The 20399-nt window shown below is 39.6% G+C and overlaps 1 protein-coding gene across 1 annotated transcript; it reads right to left on the bottom strand.

The window, feature by feature from the left end:
- Positions 1-6799: 6799 nt before the first annotated feature.
- LOC103701291 (transcription factor TCP8) lies at positions 6800-9592 on the bottom strand. Its single transcript, XM_008783303.4, is given in 4 exon segments — positions 6800-8073; positions 8076-8212; positions 8215-8916; positions 9066-9592. Coding segments are annotated over 3 exon segments (1497 nt in total). The 5' UTR covers positions 8804-8916; positions 9066-9592; the 3' UTR covers positions 6800-7302.
- Positions 9593-20399: the final 10807 nt, after the last annotated feature.

The following is a 20399-nucleotide window of genomic DNA, read 5'->3' as shown; positions in this document are numbered from 1 at the left end:
TGGTACCGCCGCTTATAGAACCAAAAAGGATTCGAATTTTTGTACCGTTAGTCATCTTCTAATTTCTTCTTCCATCGCACAAGCAAACTGTGGACAACGCCGGAATAAAAGGGAGTCCAGAATCCTGGGAGGATTATTTTCCAACGGGAACTAATATAGATTGCATATAAGCTTCCAATTCTATCTCTTTGCAGACGGTAAACTGAGATTTACTAGCTTTTTCAAATTTGTAACTAGGCATTCAAACAACTTTATAGTTCTACAATATAATTCAAAATTTATTAATTTACTGATTATTTTTTAGAGAAAAGGAGGGAGAGCTGCGTACACTACACTGTAATTAATCAGAAGAATGCACTATTCAAGACTCGAACCTAAATTATTTTGTTGCTAAGCAAAGGGATGTGTTCATTAGAATAATAAATCCTAGCTCACTAAACAAATATGTAAAACCATGATCGATCTAATGGCTAAGATCTTCAAATTTGTAATGTAATAATGTCATTTTTATATATAATTACCATCTAACAGATAACACTATGATTTTTTTTTCTTATATTTGATAGCTATTGTCTAAGTCCAAATTACCATATATATCATAAACTGAAATGCAGAATGCAAATAAAGAGTACACATACATTAAAACTGAATATAAGTTTGCGTAATTATGATCAAATTAGTTATTTGATCATAAATAGTGGTTCTACTTTGGCTACATTTGACAAAAGTTCCAGCCAGTTGCATCCTCTATGAGATATCATCTTGGAAGTTAAATATGATTCGAGCAAATTCTGTTCTGGCTACTATTCAACCATCAAGTTTTAGCTTTCTAACTCCAAAATTTATAGCTTAATCATTTTTTACTTCTCTCTTTATTGTACATAATCTCCTTTGATGTACATTTCTTTTCTTCAATAAACCTAGCTGGGCGGCCTTCCTTGGATCTCCCTTATCATCAAAAAAAAAAAAAAAAAAAACAGTGTGGGGGATTACTCACATCAAAAGACAAACCAAATCTATCAAACAACTTATTAGCTTTCCAAGGCAGTTGTTATTGAGGCTTCCGTTTGCAATCTAGTTTATTTTAAAAAAAATAAATTGATGGAATTTTACATTCTAATAGAAAGACATCTAAGAGAACTAATAAATGAAAAGTTGGAACATATACAACCATCTCTTTCACACTCCAAAATTTGCTATCCAATCTGCTGATTTATTCACTTCACTAGAAACTTGGCTCGCGGTATATGCATTCAAATCAAAGGGGATATTTCAAGTATCTAGGAATAGGATGGTCATTCAGAACTTGGAGAAAATTATAAATCCAGTTTATGATGTCTAACACATAATCCTCCAAGCACCCATACTATTAAACAACATTTAGTTACATAATAAATTAACTTACCATAATCAGATTAAGTTACTCCCAGAAATAAACTGCTTTATTATGTAGAGTGGCACAATGAGTAATTCTAATTTCCACACTAACTTATTTTTAAAAAATATTAATTTATTTTAAAAATAAATAGCAGATTTTTAGTATTTAGTAGATTATAGTGAAATAAGTAAAGTAAAGTGATCTTTATTCTCTCTAATCTTTCTTTAACCCTGCCATATTCTGTGGCACCTCCATTGATGCTCTAGGGATAGGGCGTTCACCGGAGGTGAGTCTAATCAGACTTCCCTTCTTCCTCCGAGCAGAGGGTGGGCCCACCTTAACACACCATACGCAAGCAAATTAAAGGAAGAAGGGGGGAGAGAGAGAGAGAATCTCGTAGCTTGGGGGTGACAGCATGATGGGTCTCTGACGAGTGGTGCTGACATCCACGTGTCCCCACGTGTACGGCTCTGATGAGGGTACGGCCACAATCGATTAAGAAGCCAGCGGCAGCGGGGGGCGGGAAAAGCTACGGGCTACGCGCTCCCGGCGAAAAATCGAGCCAGTAGCGGGCCGACACGTTTCGGCCGGCGAGTCGTGTCGGCTCCCTGTCACGGGCTGTTAGATCCGTGACGTGGTTCGCTTCGCCCGCACTCCAAAGTCCAGAGGTACCAGGTGGGCCCCAGAAGCTGTCCCTGATCCCGCGACCATACGACGCACGTGTGCAAATGATTCGTGCTTCCGCGTCGAGTCACACAAATGGGTCCGTTTTCGTAGTCCCGACGATTTGCAGTTCCCGGTGCTCGCAGGGAAGCATATAAGGAGCACTGCTCCTGAATTACCAAATCTTGTTGGCTTTAGGCAGGGGAATCGGCCAGAATCAGGGAAGGATACAACCTAAAACCATTTCATATTTGAGTCAAAAAAAAAAAAAAATAATCTAAATTTAATTCATTTTCATTCAGGTTGAATCGAAATAGATATAATATGAATTGTATCAATTCATCAAATTATTCAGAGCAAATCAGGTCACTAATAACCTAACACAAATCATGATACTTACATATAAATTGATTGCCTAACTATATCATAAACATATTATAAACAAAGATTTGATGGATGACTGTATATTATTGTAATTAATGACTCATATATAAGTAGTATATGATAGAAAACTAATTGCTTATATTCCAGGAGAAAAGTAAAATATATATTATGCTAGTTTGGGATTGGTTTAGGTTGATTCGGGTTTGGATTGAAAATTTAGTAAAATCAAAATCCAATCCATATTTCGAATGAGTTATTTTTTGGAATCCAAGCCTGACCTAAATAACTCCTATTTTGGATTAGACCATTAATTTTGGATTGACTCCAGATCAGAAGCGAGTTAGTGCAATCCACTTGCAGCCCAAGTTTCCCTAGTTGCCTTTTGTTTCTGAGCAAGCTATGTACTTTAATACTTGTTTATCTTGCACATTACATGAGGCAAAAAACTGTATTACATAATTACAGCTTCTATTTGCATGTTGATGAGGTGTAATATATGCCAAGTACTACTAGATATGAGTTTATCTTATCGAATGGTTTATAAATGCAGTATTCCTAGTGCTTTGTGCTCTAATGTACAACTAATTGTTCGAAGCAATGGGAGAATGATTCGCTAGTGAATTTTCTAGTTTGCAAAGATTAGAACATGAGGATTCCTGGCTATCATTAATCATAAGAAGTATTGCACAGTCCAACCTTTTTGTTTTACATGTAAAGCCAAAAGAGAAAAACGTAAATCTAGGCCATGAAAAAGGTATTATCTAAATAGTTTACTTCAAAATCTTTACTTGACAAGGAATTGATCAATAATGTATATCAGCTCATTAGTATGATATTAATTTAAGAACTCGAAATAAACAAAATAATTTTAAAAAAAATTAAGATAAAAATGGCATGAAAAATTAACAAATCAAATAATTTAAAAAGGTAAAGTCTATGCTTTGATCGATACATATGCGGGGTTTGCACTCTCTCTAGGCAACTAAATGTAGGCAAGCTACAAATCCAAGTCATTTGGTACTAGAGTCCAATGATTTTATCAACTGCACTAGTTGGCACTCACCAGTTGCTTGCTATCGTACGTAATAACAGCTTTGCACGAAAGGCAAAAATAGGTAGGTACCAATAAATTAAAAATAAAGGTAGCTTTCCTTTCATATGGACCATTACGTGAAGGAGCAATATTGCCTAATATTCTAAAAATGAGAACCACGAGAAATAGGGTCTCATTTAGATGTTGGCCCCTATCACTGGACATATGGTCCCCATACTTAAGTTTTCATTTTTGTAGGTTTTTTCCTAAAAATTTATTTAGTTTATCGAGAAAACTATCAGATCTAGAAAAAATTTTAGATATAATGTAGACTACTTTAGCCACTACGAATAGGCCAGAAGAGAGTTCAGAAGCAAGATCCATTATAATCGTGTACCAAACTTCTGAAAATCATAATTTGATTATATGACATTCAACTAAGATGATCTTTTATTTCAAATTGGATAACTTTTTGAGATTTACAACATAGCACCAATCCCTAAAAGGTGTTAAAATGGACGAAAATTTTATTGTTCAGGCTTCAAAGTGGGCCATTCATACCCATTTTTTTTTAGAAAATATTTTGACCAAACATGTCTTCCAATCTAGAAAAAATTAGGTGGAATGATAAAAGACTTATTTATTTTTGAAAAACTAGGCCTATTTGAACTAAGAAAAGAATCTAATTTGAATTGTGCAAGGACGGATCTTATCATTGTAAATAGAGGTATATACCTTTGTTTTTGAAATATCAATGATCAATGAAAGAAAATGGGATTGAGACCCTACTTTTGCCAATTTTTCAATCTTTTCTAAATTTCTTTTGAGAGATTCATTTTGAGCGGGTTGAGAAAATTCTTTCTTTGTCTTAAGCGGATCAAGTAAGTATCAGAGCTTCGATCCTCTATATTTATAAAAGTTCATGGTTTAGACACACGAGCAATACAAGCAAATAGAGGAAGGTCTAGCAGTACTTGAAGTGCATCAAAAGACAAGGACAAGTATGATTGCTAGTTCTACCTCGATGAATGATGAGATGATAAAATATCTTCCATAATTATGATAGAAGAATGCTCAATTCATCAAGATCTTATCTCGATTAGCGGCGCTTTCAACATAAGCACCAATAACTCCAATAGTGAAGCTGTCTTTTATGTCCATCGAGCAAAAGAGAGTAAAATCAAAAACCATATGCAAGCAAAGTCAAGAGATTTACCCATGAGGTGGGGAAGCAAGCATTTTCTATTTTTAGTTCTAATTGAGTAGGAGCTAAATCCCCTAAATAGAATGAGCCTTGATCTATGAGGATCCCAAGACTTAATGTGGACCATTTTAGCTACTATGGATAAAGCAGAATAAGGTCTAAGAGTGTGATCCATGATTTAGAAGTATAAATTGTACGCCAAAGTTTTGAAGACCATAACTTGATTGTGTGACACCTGATTGAGATGATCCTTCTTTCAAATTGGGTAATCTTTCAAAATCTACAATGTAGCACTAACTCCTAAAAGGGTGAGATAAATCGACATTCCATCATTTGGGATTCGAAACAGGTCGGTCAAATCGATTTTTTTCCTCAAAAATACTTTGACATGGCATTTTTCTAATTTAGAAAAAAAATAGACAGAGTGAAAGAAAAAAAATTTGATGTAGAAGTTAAGATCTACCTTGTGTATGATTTTAGTTTTTTTCATATTTATTTCTACTAATTATATCTATTTTTGAAAAACTAATCATATTCGAACTAGAGAAGAAATCCGATCCAAATTATCCAACGGTAGATCTCACCATTATAAATAAAGACTATGAATCTCAATTTTTGAATCATCAATAATCAAAAGAAAAGAAGACCTAAAACTTATTTTTACCAATTTTTTCACCTTTTCCAATTTTTTTTGAGAGATACGAATTGAGCGGATTGAGAAAATTTTTCCTTCTTCTTAATCGGATCACTATCGATATTAGGTTATGTGGAATACTATCATCTAGATTTTATTTAACTCTAGCACATTCAACAAGCAAGCAGACATCCATGGATAAGTTTCTTAGTTGCTATTGTTCATGTACAATATCAAGAATTCATGAAGAATAGTTTTGATGATATTAGAGAAGAAGAAGAAGAAGAAATTTTGTGGATAGCCAGGACTGAGTGCAAGTAGGAAGAAAAGGAGATCGATCTATCTCATTGTTCCTTTAGGATTCCTCTCCTCTCTATTATGTGTTTTCTTAAGATAATTTTCCTAATCAGATTTCAAATTTATATCATCCTCAAAGAAAAAAAAATCTGAATTTTAGATTATAGATTTATTACTCTTAAAAAATTAAACGTAATCGAACCCCTCGCTTTGTTTGCTTATAGTAAAATACTATTACACATTCAAGGAAAGGAAGCAAAGCCACACATTAGCAGTTTTAATAATGGCAAAGTAACATCCATGTCGGTGTCCCAAAATTGTAACTTCTCACTTTACTAAAGTAGGCATTGGTGAAAACAATAATATAGCTACATGATGAAGGCAATACTGAGGCAAGTTTTGTTACTTATCCTGGTCTCATTACAAGAGAAATAAGACTTCTATTCTTACATGAGAATAATGGGTTGCTAGTTGGATCGTCGTTACAAAAACCGAGAAGAGTTTGAGGAAGAACATTTGCATGGTTGAATTACTTCTTTGCTGCATCTATATATATATATATATATATATATGCTTAAATTAGTGGAGATCGCCATTTCAGTGCACTCGTTATGTATGATTGAAAGATTTATTGGCCCCTTCCCCACAAGCCGGCCGGCCAGCGGCACTAATGGAATCGAGCAAACACACAAGTCTCCTTGTTCCCTGCTCTTAAAACGGCTATGGCTATTTCTATTCTTGCAGCACGTAATATATGTAATCGAAGCTCAAATTCCGAACCTTAACATTGGTGCGCACCAATCCTGAAGAGCACGAATCACCAAGCATGGTGCAGAGCACGCTCAGACGAGTTCCTGAATGGACGGCAATCTAGGATCGGTCTTGGTAGCTTACCCCTGAGAGATAAGGATGTTTGCCTAATTTTAGATATGAAAGCGAAAGCCTTTAGATATTATATTGTTGCCAGCATAATATAATCATAGGTGACGCGGTTCTTGTCGGTCCGGTTGGCTCTCCTTGCATCGAAATGTGAAGCAAGAAAAACAAATCAAAACCCCTTGCCATGGCCATTGCTCCAAGGAGAAGTCCTGTAATGATGGAGAGGTAGAGGTAGAGGCTTCCTATGAACGTCAAAATAGGATAAAAAATAAATAGCATAATGACGCCGGAGGACAAAGGATGAGACGCGGGAGAATTACGGGATATCTAAAATCTCTCGTTAAACAAACAAAGAATTATTAGTACACAAAAGTCGAATTCCCTATACAAATCCCTGCCCCCTCCCTTGCGGCCCGTTTGGACCGCAAATAAGCTTCTTAGACTCATCATCAACACAGAAACAAGATTAAAAGTGGCGGAAGAAACTTGATAAAAGGATAAGCGATCCTCTCAGGAGGTCGAGAGAATAGTGTCCACTGGATAAAGGGTTCTCAAGCACTCAAAGCTCAACGAGAGAGAAGGGAAAAAAGAGAAAGGATAATATGAACAATCTCCAGTAATGTATCGATCGGTGTTAACAGTGGAGAAAATTCTGGTGCCGGAGGGTGGGGGTGGAAGAAGCGATCGACTCGTTAATTTTACCTTCCACTCGCTCTCCCTACTACTGAGAATTCGTTTGGTGGTGATCGTCTCCGCTATCCGCACCTCGCTGCTGGGCTTGATGATGATCCAAAGACTGATGATGCTCGGAACTCATGCTGAGTCCAGCTCTATTGTAGGCGTTGAGCGCCGCCAGCATCCCGAGATTGGTTTCGGAGATCCCCAGCCCGAGATGCTGCGGCGCCGCGCCGCCGCCCCCGGGCTGCTGCAGCAGCATCGAGCCCAGCGGGAGCGCTCCGACGGCGCGGCCGCCTTGGGACTCCAGACCCCCTGGGATGTTGATCCTGGACATGAATTGGAGCGGGCGCCTGGATGGTGCCGCCGGCGGTGGCGGCGGGAATTCCGGTCCGGTACTGCCCGTGGCCCGATGCTGGAAACGTCCACAGAGACGGTTCCGACGGCCCGGCGGTCGGGCCACCGGAGACGGGGAGCATCCAGAATGCTCCGCCGGCTCCGCTGTTCGGGGCGACCGCCCACATTGCCGCCGCGGGAAGGACGCCGGACGGCCTCGACATTCCTGCTGCTGCTGCGGCGGGGGACGCAGCAGGTTCCTGCTGCGCCCGCTGCTGCGATTGGAGGCCCCCCGTCCTCGCGTCTTTGGAGGCGGAGGATGGGGACGACGGGCCGGCCCCACCTCCCTCGTGCTGCTGCTGCTGCTCCTCTTTGAATAGATCTTCTCTGAAGCGTTTCCTCAAATAGGTATCAGCGGAGGAATCTCCTCCTCCTGCGCCGGCGCCGCCGCCGCTGCTACCTCCGGTCGATTGCAGCCCTGCTCCCATTTGATCGGTGGATAAGAGATGATGCTGGTGAGGGGGGTGGTGATGGTGAAGCTGGTGGAAGCCTAGCATTGCGGAGTGGGAGATCCCGGAGGCGGCATCGGGCCCTCCTCGTAGTCCGGGCGGTGGTGGTGGGCGAGGGCGAGAGCGTGGAAAGAGTGAGCGGCGGACTTGGACGGTGGCGCGGAGAGAGAGGAGCCACTGCTCCTGAGGGAGATGTTGAGCGAGGAGAAGTTCGCCGGATGGTACCGGTGCCCGTCGCGGCGATGATCGCCGACTCCGCCTGCTGTAAAAGCCACTCGATCGTCTCGCCGTCCGACTTGTGCCCGAGCTCTCGCGTCAGTTGGAAGACTCTGGCGGCGCACACGGCCGGCATCCGGATCCGGCGGCCGCGGCCTTCGACCTTCGTATGCCGATCCTTCGACGACCGCTTCGTCGCGACGGGGAGCTTCTTGGACGGGTCGGCGGCGGCGGAGGAGGAGGATGGACGGGCAGCGTTGGGGTCGGGCTTGGCTGCGGGGGAGGATGAGATGGCGAGGGAAGGGTCGACGCGGCCTGATCCGCCGTGGTGGTGGATGATGGAGCCCATGAATGGACCGGTGGGGCCGCCTCCTTCGAAGGGGACGAGGTCGAGTGAGGAGGGGCCGCCGCTGCTGGCTTGGTGGTGGAACTGCTGCTGCTGCTGCTGCTGCTGCTGCTGCTGCTCGGAAGTGCTTCTACTGCTGTTGGTACCTCCGCTGCTACTGTTGCTATTTGATGGTCCTCCTCCTCCTACCTCCTCCTCCTCTTCCACCTCCATCAGCTCCCTTTCCATGTCTACGACACTTCGTTCCATGGCCGCCTCCTCTTTTCCTCAAATAAATCCAACAGCCACCAAATTCTATTTACACCCTGGCTTTCTTCCATTTTTCCTTTATCCCATCTTCTTCTCTCTTCTCTTCTTATTTCCTGAGACCAAAAAAACAAAAAAAAAATGGAAGAAAGAATAAGTATTAGAGAGAAAGAGAGAGAGAGAGAGAGAGAGAGAGAGAGAGAGAGAGAGAGAACCTAGTTAGGGTTTCATCCAAACACGTGCAGGCCAGGGGCCGGATGCTTACTTCGCTGGAAACTGCGTGGGGCTCCTCCCGATTGACTCTTGTCTCTGCGTGTGTATGCGTTGTATGCGAATATAAGATAGAAATTTATAGAAAGAGCGAGCGAAAGAAGGGGCGAGGAACTGGAGAAGCCAACTTGTATCGAGACAGGATGCGTAGCCTTAGATCCTAAACCCTAAAATCTCTCTCAGCTTTTCCCTTTCTCTTTCTCTTCCCCCTTTTCCCTCTTTCTCTCTCTCCCCCCTCCCTCTAATACTTCCACTCGCTCTCTACTTCATGTTAACACTGAGTGGGGGCCTGGCCACGGAGCAGTAAGCCCGCTCGTGGGGCCTCGGAATGAATGAGAAATATAGACTCGTTGCACAGATAGAATTAAAACTAAATACACCATCCCCTTCCCTTTTTTTCTCGTCTCCCCTCCTCCTATCCGCTTTCGTTCCACCAGCCAGCCTCCGAGGCTACATGTAATCCCAACCCCAAATCCCCAGAAGAAACCCCCACTTAGGCCATTAAAGCTGGGGGGACAGGTGGGTCTGTCGGCTGTTCGGTGTGGGGGGAATTTGATGGGGTGGTCGACAGCCGCGTGATGGCAAAAATAGAAGAGACCGGACCGGCTGTTGCTTAAAGAGCTTCCCTGCTTCCTACTTTTAATTACCGCTACTCTACCTCTACTGCAACTTCTCTTACTGCCCCCAGTAATATGGAAGCAGCAGCCAGCAGCAGCAGCAGCAGCACAGCAGCAAGGCAAGTGCAGGTCGGCGTCAGATTGAGCATCTTAATGCCGTGACAGCTCGCACCAACACAGACCCTCCTCTTTATTTTTTTTTTAATAAGCATAATTTATATCTCAAATTCTATGGAGTATATATACGTGAGAAAATTAATAGGAGCAGTACGTACGTAGCAGAACACTCATCCCGCCGGTCAACTCCAGGGTGCCCCACCTTCTCTTTCGAAAGATACATACATCCAGCCCACAACACCACAACTTTATCCCTCGATTTTAAAACAATATAAACGATTTGTTTAAGTCCCACAAGTCTCATACGCTTTATTCTAATCGATCGGCAGCCTCTGTACGCCTACCCGCGGGGCGAGGGTATGAGAGTGGGTTGGCCCATGCCCGTCGAGCTTTTGGTGGCCTGGCTCTTTAGGACCCACCAATGAGGCTGTGAGGCTCGCAGTGCAACCCAGGGGCTCTCTTTTCTCAAATCTCAAGACCACCAAAGGCTAAAGCAATCCTTTTGTCGACTCCCGGTGGTCGCAATGTCAAACCTATCATGTAAGCCATCTTCCCCTCTGTGCTCTCTTTTCTCTCTCTCTCTCTCGGTCATGTTTTGGAGAACTGGAGCACAAGTCAGTCTTCAGGTTTGAGCTTCCCTAAGCCAGAGACCTGGTGGGCTTGCCCATCCCTCTCCCTCTGGGCTCTGAGCAAGTTGGAGATCCAAGTGATGGAGAGTATATTGTCTATATACTAAATATATGAAAAGGGTCTATTATATGGAGATCTGGTCACCCAAAAGACAGATGAGTTACTGTTGCTGCATCACCCCACCATTGTTGGGCTTCTCCATATCTGGATTCCTGATAGAGACCCCTCCGAGCCCCCACACCATCCCATCCCATTCAAATATAAATATATTACACCTAGGTTATAGATATCCAACAATGAGCAACTTATTTTAAAATGTATACAAGAAAAGAATGAGAAAGATCATTATCATATGAATATATATATATATACTTGAATATATAATGCAGAGAATATGGAAAAAGATCGGCCTTTCTGCAACCATCTATCTGACTATATTCCAACAAGGCTGGCTCTTACACCCCACCATCTTTCAATTGTGTCTGGCTTGAAATTTTTTTCCCCAATCTTTCCAACAAGGCCAAGGCTGATGGAAATAAAAGCGGCAGCAGGCCTTTCCCAAAACACGAGAGAGGGGAGGTTCTGCTGAGCGACGGACGGACGATGGGTAAAACAGGAACGTAGGGTGGGGGGTAAAAAAAAAAAAAGTACAGCAGCGAGTTTGCCACCTTTGCCTTGTTTCGGCCGTACGCTAAGCTTTTTTTCTTTTTTTTTTTTTCACCTTTTCCTTTCTGCGGGGATATATTACTGCGGTAAAGAATGCATACACTGAAACGAGGTAATTAATCAATTATCGTTTATGGAGGACAGCCGTATAACGGATGGCAATTTTCTTGCATTGTAAACTAGATTGCTGTTTGATGACGTGGGTGATTCTTTTTGTGTTGATGCATGGGACCCACATGCTATGCTGGTGGGGTCTACCTTTATTCGTTAAGCTGTTCCACAACTCGCCTGCCGCCCAGTGCGGTTTGTGATCTAATGTCCGTAATCAAACCAACCATTTTCTTGGTTCCTTTTCTCGTATTTGGATTCTCTCTTTTTTTTTTTTTTTTCTCTTTCAAAATTTTATATAAAAATTATGAAATAGTTATCAAACAGCAAATAATTTGTATAAAAACTCTACTTTTCAATAGTTCTGCTTTTAAAAACTTTACTGCTAATAGTAATTCCAAACAGAACCTTAATGACTACTGCCAGACACCGAGAGCACTATGTTTGATATGGAGTAGATTTCTCAAGGACAATATAAGTGTTTCAAAATGCCTAGAAAACAAAAACTTAAAAGAATTAGACAATTTGAACATAGCAAATAAATCTAAATTATAAACTAAATTGAAAATAATTGATCATATTAATATTAGGATTAGTTAGTGTAGTTATGTGTGAACTATATGAATATGCAAGAGAAAATAATTAAAAGATGAGTAGAGACTAAAGAACTTTCTTGAGATATGCAAATCTAAGTTGAGCCTTCCCACAAGCATCCATCAAATTCTTTGCACTCTCCAGGATCGCCAAGAAAACTTAATTTTGACCTATTTCAAAAGTAAGGTAGCTTTTTAGCCTCCTTTGGTTGGCTTTTGCAAAGGCTTGAAGCTTCTTAGAAGAACTTTTTCAAGAGATTTCTATGTTCTTTCCTCCTTCAATCCTCAAACTTGGAGGGTTTATATAGGACACTTAGGAGAGGCTTAGGATAAAAATAGTAAAATCATGTGAAAAGTTGTCAAAATCAACTAAAAATTACCTTGGGGGATTTTAATCTCGAGTGGGCTTTGGAATTTTTCTTACAATGAACCAATCCTATTGGAAATACAAAAAGAGTAAGCTTATCAGTTTATCCATAAATTGATGGTAACAATAAATCATCAATTAATTACTAATGATGAGAAGTCTCACTATCAATACATGCTGATGACATGTAATTCACCGTTAGTAGGGTTTTGATTTGGTCAGGTTCTTTCCCTTCTTATTATGGTGTGAAACCTCATGGTGTCATTACCGTTGATATTTTAGTTGCTCTTTGGTTTGTCATAAATCGGGCTTTTACAATTAGTATTATGCTATAACATGAAGCCATTATTTACACTTCTCTCTTGTCATTTGTTCAAGAAAAATAATATTTTTTTCAAACCAAAATTTCTTGCTATTTCTTTTCATTATATGATATGATAAATGACATAGTCACATAAAGTCATTTTTATTAACATATTATAGTTAGGCTATAAAAATTGACAATATAGTCTATTTGTCCATTATTAAAAATATCTAGTTTTAAATTTAGTTGGATAAAATTGAAAAAATAACAGCAGTTATTATCGATGAACGACATTTTCTAAAAGAGAATGTACTCGAGAAAAAGTAATGTGGAAATCTCTATAGAACCACTATATAATATGGTATGAGGGATCGGTGTGATTCCTGCTGTGATTGCTGTATAATCCAATTTTTTGATACTACCAGACCCATCAAGGGTGTGCAATTTTATTTTGTTTTCTACTTTTGTTTTACAGTGCCAGAGTTAAACTCTTAGGTTTTTTTTTAACCTTCCACTATGGGATATTTATTCCCTTTCTCAAACTAGTCATCCTATATCTACCACTATTTATGAAAAATTATTATCATATGTACTATATGGCAGTGCATCATACCAGTCGCACTGCTTGTTTTTTCAAATTTCATTTACCAAGTGCTCGTGTCGGCAAAATTGAGAGGCGACCGAAATTAATTAAACAGTGTAACAGTAAAAAATTGAAAAAAAAAAAAAGGAAGGAGAGAGAGAGAAGAAAAAAATTCGTGCAAGATGGAAGAAGACTGAAAGATTGGTGGGCCCACGAGAGAAGGGAGGGGTAAATGATTCCAGAGGAATTTAGTACTTGGGGAAGGGCCGCACATGCCCTCTTGCACGTCCTTCGCCCAAGTAACTTTTACCGCTGCCGTGAAACAGAGAGAGAGAGAGAGAGAGAGAGAGGGACGAGGGCCCAGACGGAATCCCAGCCGGCCCATGTCACCTGGCTTAAATGCACCCTTCTTCCGGACCCCACGGGGGGACCGAATTTATTGGCGCGCTCCCTAGGTTCAAATTTGGCTACCTTGGGGGATGTCAGGCATGGTGCTCTGTCTGGGGAGGGTAGTGGCATAAGTTTCCTCTTTGAACAAATTATGTAATTGGGCATGGGCCTAGCTGACTAGATTTTTCAAAAACAACAACCACTACTGCTTGCATTCGCCATGTATCCAAAATGGGCAGGGATTGGCATTGTTCTAAGTACAAAGGGTTAGGGTGCTTTCGAGATTTAAAATGCTCGAGTTATCCTTAAAAAACTCTTAAAAATATCCATTTTCCCTATAAATCTTGATTGAATTATTGAATTAGAGAAAATTTTAAAAGATTAGGTGGAGAGACTTTAGGTATAGCTAATCGGTTTCTTTCTTATGTTGGCCAATTGGTCGTCGGTCATTGATTGTGATAATAATTCTAAGAGATGGAAAGGATGGGAGGGTCAGATCTCAAGTGCTAGACCATTAGATATTATGGGCTTGTTATAGTTTGTAATATTGGATGTTGTAAGTTGATTGCATTTATGTTTTTAGCTAGTATGCCATACTGGATCTCTAAGATCTAATACACTACTGTTGTAGAATGTATGATTTAGAAAGGAGCTGGTTTTGGATGCTCATAAGAGGCAAATGGTTACCTCTCAATCCACAACTAGGTGAACAATGAATTTATAGCTGTCAATATAGTTGAGATAGCATGTGCAATTACTGGATAGCTAAATTTATTTGCATGCTAGAATCAATACATTATTTTTAATACCTGAGAGCTGCTTAAATATGTTCGCAAATAATAGTGATCTACCTAATTTTTTACTAAACAATCACCGATACATAACAGGTTGATAATACATAATAAATGATGCAATAATATTTCATATCTATATCCACAAATATACCGAGAGACAAAAGAACAAGAAATTTATAATTTGACAGTACGGCTACAAAAATTATCATATTCATTTTTTTAATAAAAAAATATTGAATAGTTGGTGGAAGATTTAATTGTCATCTAATAATTAAGAAATCAGTCATTTAGCGAAAAGTCACAAATAGTTTCAAAATTCACTGAAAACACACATAATGCTGAATAATCAGACATGCAATCCAAGATACGTAAGGATGAATTTTGTTGATCACTAGAAGATACAACTACTGTTTAGCAAATTCATTATTGCACACAACTAAAAGCAGCCTCAGATAATTTCTTGATCATTATGATCATCATCATTTCTCACACATAATTTTAGGATAGACCCTGTTGTATCTTAAGGTTTAGAAAAATGCTAAATCATCATCATTTCTTACCCATAATTTTATGATCATCAGCCCTCAGAATTTCTCAGGGTTGTTTGCGGAAGTTGGTTTGAGTTTAGAATTGGTTCAAATATAGAGGTGAATTCTGTTTTCTTTTCTTTTTTACATTATTTGAAAGGAAAATGCTCAGGAAGACAGTTTTCCATGTCCGAAACCTAGGGATTAGGTGAGAGGAATTAGCCAGAATCTAAAAAGGTAACTTTACTCAACCGACATGACGAGGAAAATTGAAAGAACAATGATTGAGGAGATGGCATGGTGGAGGTGATGGATGGTTCTGAGCTGCCAAAAAGAGGAATGATTTTGACAAATTTGATGGGAACTGTTAAATGACTGCATCGATCGAGCTGTATGCATGATCGCGTATGTTGGAGTTCTTTACAGCACACAGTGCCGGACCAACACCAACGAGATTGCCGGCCACGAGCCCATGAGGAGGAGGCCTGCAAGGTTCCCATCAAAGGCGTTACCTTTTTGAACAAATCGAAGAGGTCTTAGGCTATAAGGGCTGGAGAGAAGCCAAGGTGAGATATTTCCCTCTTGCTTGCCAGGCTTTGTGCGTCTACGTTGGCCCCCAGGATGCGAAAATCCCCACACTTGCATTACATCAAACACATGACAGGCGCAGCACCTCAGCCAAGCCATCGCTGGCTCACATCGGGAATAAGTTGGTCTTTACAACCGCACGGCGCCAAAGAAGAATACCAAAGTTCGCACCTACCGAGGCACATGACCGAAACACCATCACCAAAACGCCAACAACCGTCTCGGCCGCAGGATCAATTCTGAGGCCTTTAATGACATCGTCGAGGTATAGAAAAATGTTTATTAATAATTGATTTTCTTTCATTATAATGATTAATGTATGGTAGAAACTGCATCTAGTACTAGTAAAATTTATTGTTAAACTGAATAAAAGATTACATTTTTTGGTAAAAGATTACATTTTTAATTCAAATACTAGGAAGTGACAGCGGTAGCCAGCGAGGGTGAGGCACCGGCGGTAGCGGCGCTGGGCGGTCGTCGGCCTCGTCCGCCTCCAAAGAGACTGCCCAATCCATGCCTCATTCGCTTCGCCTACGTTGGTAAGCCCCTCCGATTCCTCCTTTCACCTCTATCAATCTCTTTTCTTCTCTTTAAGTTCTGAAGAAAGCAATCTTTTCTTCCTCTTTTTATATTTATTAGGTTTCACATTCAACTATGGACTGCAAAGATCGCTGCTTTTTGTTTTTCTTGACATTGTTCTACTTCTTAGATTTATTTAGTAGCTGCTAAAAATTCTTTTCTGAAGTCAAATTCCAAATTTTGCTCTCATTGCTCTTACATGTAAGGTATTAATCTTTTACTTGGAATATGGAGTGGTAGATGGTAATGGCGAGAGCATCCAAGATAAAGTATACAACGGGAGTGTGATTGCCTACAGGTGAGAGTACTACCCCTACTCTGTACAACGAGGGATGTATACACATGCACGAGGGCTATACATGCGAGATGTAGAGTATGTATCTCTAAAATCACTCATTCTTAGAAATCTTGTTGGAGCTTATTTTGTTTAAACTGATAGGGCAACTGAGAATAACCGTCTTTTCCATATGACTCAGGATAGTTTTATATTGATATCTATAGTTGAATATGCTACTTCTTGCACACATTTTCTATGACATTGTTCATTTGTTCAGCATCCATCTTTTATTGCAATTAAAGCAGAGGAGTTTATTTAGACTGTCTGACAGTTTGTTTTTTTGGCATTGAAACTTTCTTGGGTTTTGTCCAATCTGTTTGACATACTCATTCCATCCTTTATTCAAACTCAAATTCTTGTCTCATGTACTTGTTCTTGGATTTGGGATATGTCCATGATGTCAGATTTGTTTGCATGCCTGTCCATATCATAAGAAGGATAAAACACCTTCACAGCCAGTCTTCTGGCCTGTAAATTTGGATACTTGAATGGGTGCAAACTTCCACCATAATCCATCCAATGCAGGCACAGGAAATGTCCGAACTCAGCCAGTTCTTTCAATTTTATAGTCTGGGAAGTAAAAATCATATTCTTTTTTCAGGTGGTGTATGGTTATATCAGGCTCCTCAACAGTCTTACTCTTGCTTTACTAAACACAACATGATTTCATGTTCTGAAATTACCGGACAAGTTAGTTGCTGCTCCTTAATCTGCTGATCTCTGTAATCAATGGATATGCACATGATAATGGAGTCATGCAGCTTCCTTGTGGAGTAGAGGCCACAGAATATTGAAATTTTGGTTTCTCAGTTTCTTAACTTTAGCTAACCAAAATATTCAACTAGCATGCAAATGAAAAAGACAAAGGAACTACAAATTTCTTGCCTTGGGGTAGAAAGGAAAGAGCATCACTCACAAGAACTGACATAGCAAAGATAATGCTGAACTTGACCAAATTGCCTCCATAATTGAATAGATTCATTATTCAAGATCAATGGTGTCATTTTGATTTCTGGAACATTTTACTGTTCAATGTGGTTATGATTCAGATGCTTTGCTTATTGTAAATCTATTGACTCCTTGGGAACTTCCTACTTGTTTAAATAATTAAAGTGTGAAAGTTGGTCCATATGTATATTTATATCTGCTAACTATTTATTGCAAAGTGCCATCTGTTTCAGGTTGTGCATTGCACAGTTTTAGAACTTATCTAATGTCCATTCATTTGCATCCCACAAATTAATGAATAGATGATCCCATGCGTTTCCTTTGCCTTTCTGGACTCTGGAGGTGGTATTAGTTTCACTACAACTACATGCGGTGCAAATTGCAACGGTTCCCTTCAAATTTTCTACCTTCTTTCTTTTTATTTGAATAATTACTTGATTGTGAATATATGCAATTTTTTCCCCTACAGATTGTTGAGTTGTTTACTGCTTGCTATATATTTGCACCAGGTGCCTGTTGATTTTGTGCTATGTGCACTGTGCATCGCTTGATCTTGGCTAGATTCAAGACATATAGATATGCCATACATTCCATGCCTTTTTCGGCTGCAATTGTGCAATCTTGCAGCATTTCTGCTGTCACTATCAAACGAATTCAGTTACCATCAATGGAATATGTTAGTTCCTTAGATGCATGGTCTCGTATAAACAACTTTTGATGCTTTATACAGGACAAAGTTTCACGCTATCACTTGACCATCTTCCTGTCAGGGTATAGTGCTTGATCATATAATATGGTATTGTTCTGTATAATTGGTCGATCACAATTAATTTAGTAGTGTTCTTGCACTTCAATTTCTAGTATGCATTGAACGGTCAACTGATTGGGCATTTCTTCATGTTGAAACAATCGTGAAAAGATTTTGGATATATACTGCTGGCCAATGAAAAATAATATTTTGGTTTTATTCAAGGTTCGCCGTCTCGGTACCAAACCCGGTACCGGTGTCACACTAGCACAATGTCGGTATGGTACGGTATAGAGTTTTTATTGGCATATCGAGTGTCGGGACACTATCCGTATCGGATACCGGTACCAAACCGATACAATATGGTATGTTCCGTACTGCCAAGTTCGGGCATGTACGGCATACGTTGGTTTTTATTTTTTAAGGTATGAAATGCTGTGGGTAGTTGCAGCATTAGCTGCAGCATCTATTCAGTCATGTTATATGGGATTTCACAATATTAATGCGTTAGTAGTGAGTTCTATTGCTAGGGAAGGTCTGCAAACAATTCTCTGAGTTTGCTCCTTTCCATTATCATATTGCCCTTAACAAAAATTGGAAAAATAGTAAAAGGAAGATCTCTAGAGCATGGAGTGTTTATGAAGTAAAGTTGCGGTTAGTCATTCAATTGAAACACAACTTAATTAATCGACAATTGGCGGAAGGCTTGTAAGTTGTTGATGGTAGAAATTACTGGTGACACAACTATTTGTCCAAAGAGCTACCTGAAGTTAATGAGTTGAGCAGAATGGTATGCTACATTCTTTTAAATAGGATCACTGAAACTGAAAAAATAGAAAACATATGCATGAATTGTAGGGCAAAAGAGTGCCAACTGCCAAGCTTTTATGTTTTCATGTTGTGGCTAATCACTCTATGGCAATACAACTCTTTCAATCAACAGTATGCAGAAACCTTGTAAGTTGTGGTTGTTTATTGTAGAAAAACCCAGGCTATGCAACAATCTTCCCACATGACTAATCTAAAGAAATAGCGGGTCTGGTAGCACACACACACCTAAACCCCACACATGCACATACAGAAAATCTGACCATATTGCTTATGCTGGATCGAAAAAAGACTTAAAAACTGATTGATGCTAATCTTCATGTTGAATCATCATATGTAGCAATTGCTGCTGCCTTTTGTAAGTGCAGTGTTGTTGTTTTTTCTTAAGGACCTGGATCTTCAAAGTAGAATGAAGCAATACTGAGCTTAGTTTGAGTATTTTTAGAGTGACCGTGTTTAAATTTGCAAGTGTTTGGGATCTCTAGGAGTTTAATTAATTGTAAGATTAAGTTTCTTTTAAAAATGAATTATTGATTACCAAATTCCTTGTATTTTGCTTTTTGTCTAATGCATTCAAGTATTTGCTGCAGTTAGTCTGCCAACAATTTTTTATTTATTTTCATCCACACCGCTGGAGTTTAACTTGTTAAAGTTTGCCTATTAATACAGCCCATTAGAACAATATATGTTTGCAAGGGAGTCATTGGGATCCAATCATGCAGTGGTCGGTTTTATGTTGCCAAGAGAACATGAGAGAGAGAGAGAGAGAGCTGAAACTTTTCCTCTAGCACAGTGTTGAGTTGTGGGGAACTGAGTCAACACATCACATTTGAAATTTAGATCATCAAACCAGTGTCTGCTTCTACCACATATGTCATGTGAAATCTGTGGGGCATGTTCATTTTGCAAAAGTATGGTCTGGGTAGTTTTTGCCAGATGCTAAGGGCTTGTGATGAAAGTGTTTCTTTTTCAGGTTCTGGTCATGGGCTATAACCTGCTTCAAGCCAAAATTGTTCAGGTATTTGTCTTGGCTGACTTCTGCTATAACTATGTGAAAAGGTACTATAAAAGCCACCTGGATGCTTGAGGAGTTTGCATCTTTTTTAATGCTGGGTTCCTATAGATCAGTAGGCAGGCATTTACAGTTCATCCTTGATTTTTACTTCGTTGACATCTAAATTCTGCTAGTCACTCCATTCTATTTCGTTGACATGTTGAAAGAAATCCAGATTGGCGGTAATTTGTGACTTTTACAAAGACTTAGATCTTCTGTGAATAGTGTTTTAGAAGATGGTATTCTCTTTAGTCTCCTGGTTATGAAACCATCTAGCTGAGATCCCGGGAAATCTCTGTATTACAGGGTTAGTTTTCTGAAGACTGTATCTGGTTACACATATTTTTATTCCTGTTTCTATCAAATGTCCTGAATTGAGAAAAATGCCACTTTCATCAGCTACATCAGTGTCCCCACTTGTCGTTTCTTGTTAATTCTGTGCTAAGGTTCAAAGTTGTTTTCTTTTTGCTTAAAATTACTTGAAAGCTGTTTATTTTGTTTATTTGTTTGTTTCTGTCTCTCTCATGGACTCTTCTTGGCTCAATTACAGC

Source organism: Phoenix dactylifera, chromosome 14 (assembly GCF_009389715.1).
Source record: "Phoenix dactylifera cultivar Barhee BC4 chromosome 14, palm_55x_up_171113_PBpolish2nd_filt_p, whole genome shotgun sequence".
Classification (NCBI taxonomy): domain Eukaryota; kingdom Viridiplantae; phylum Streptophyta; class Magnoliopsida; order Arecales; family Arecaceae; genus Phoenix; species Phoenix dactylifera.
The sequence above is the reverse complement of the archived record's forward strand: the minus strand, read 5'-3'. Positions and strand labels throughout refer to the sequence as shown.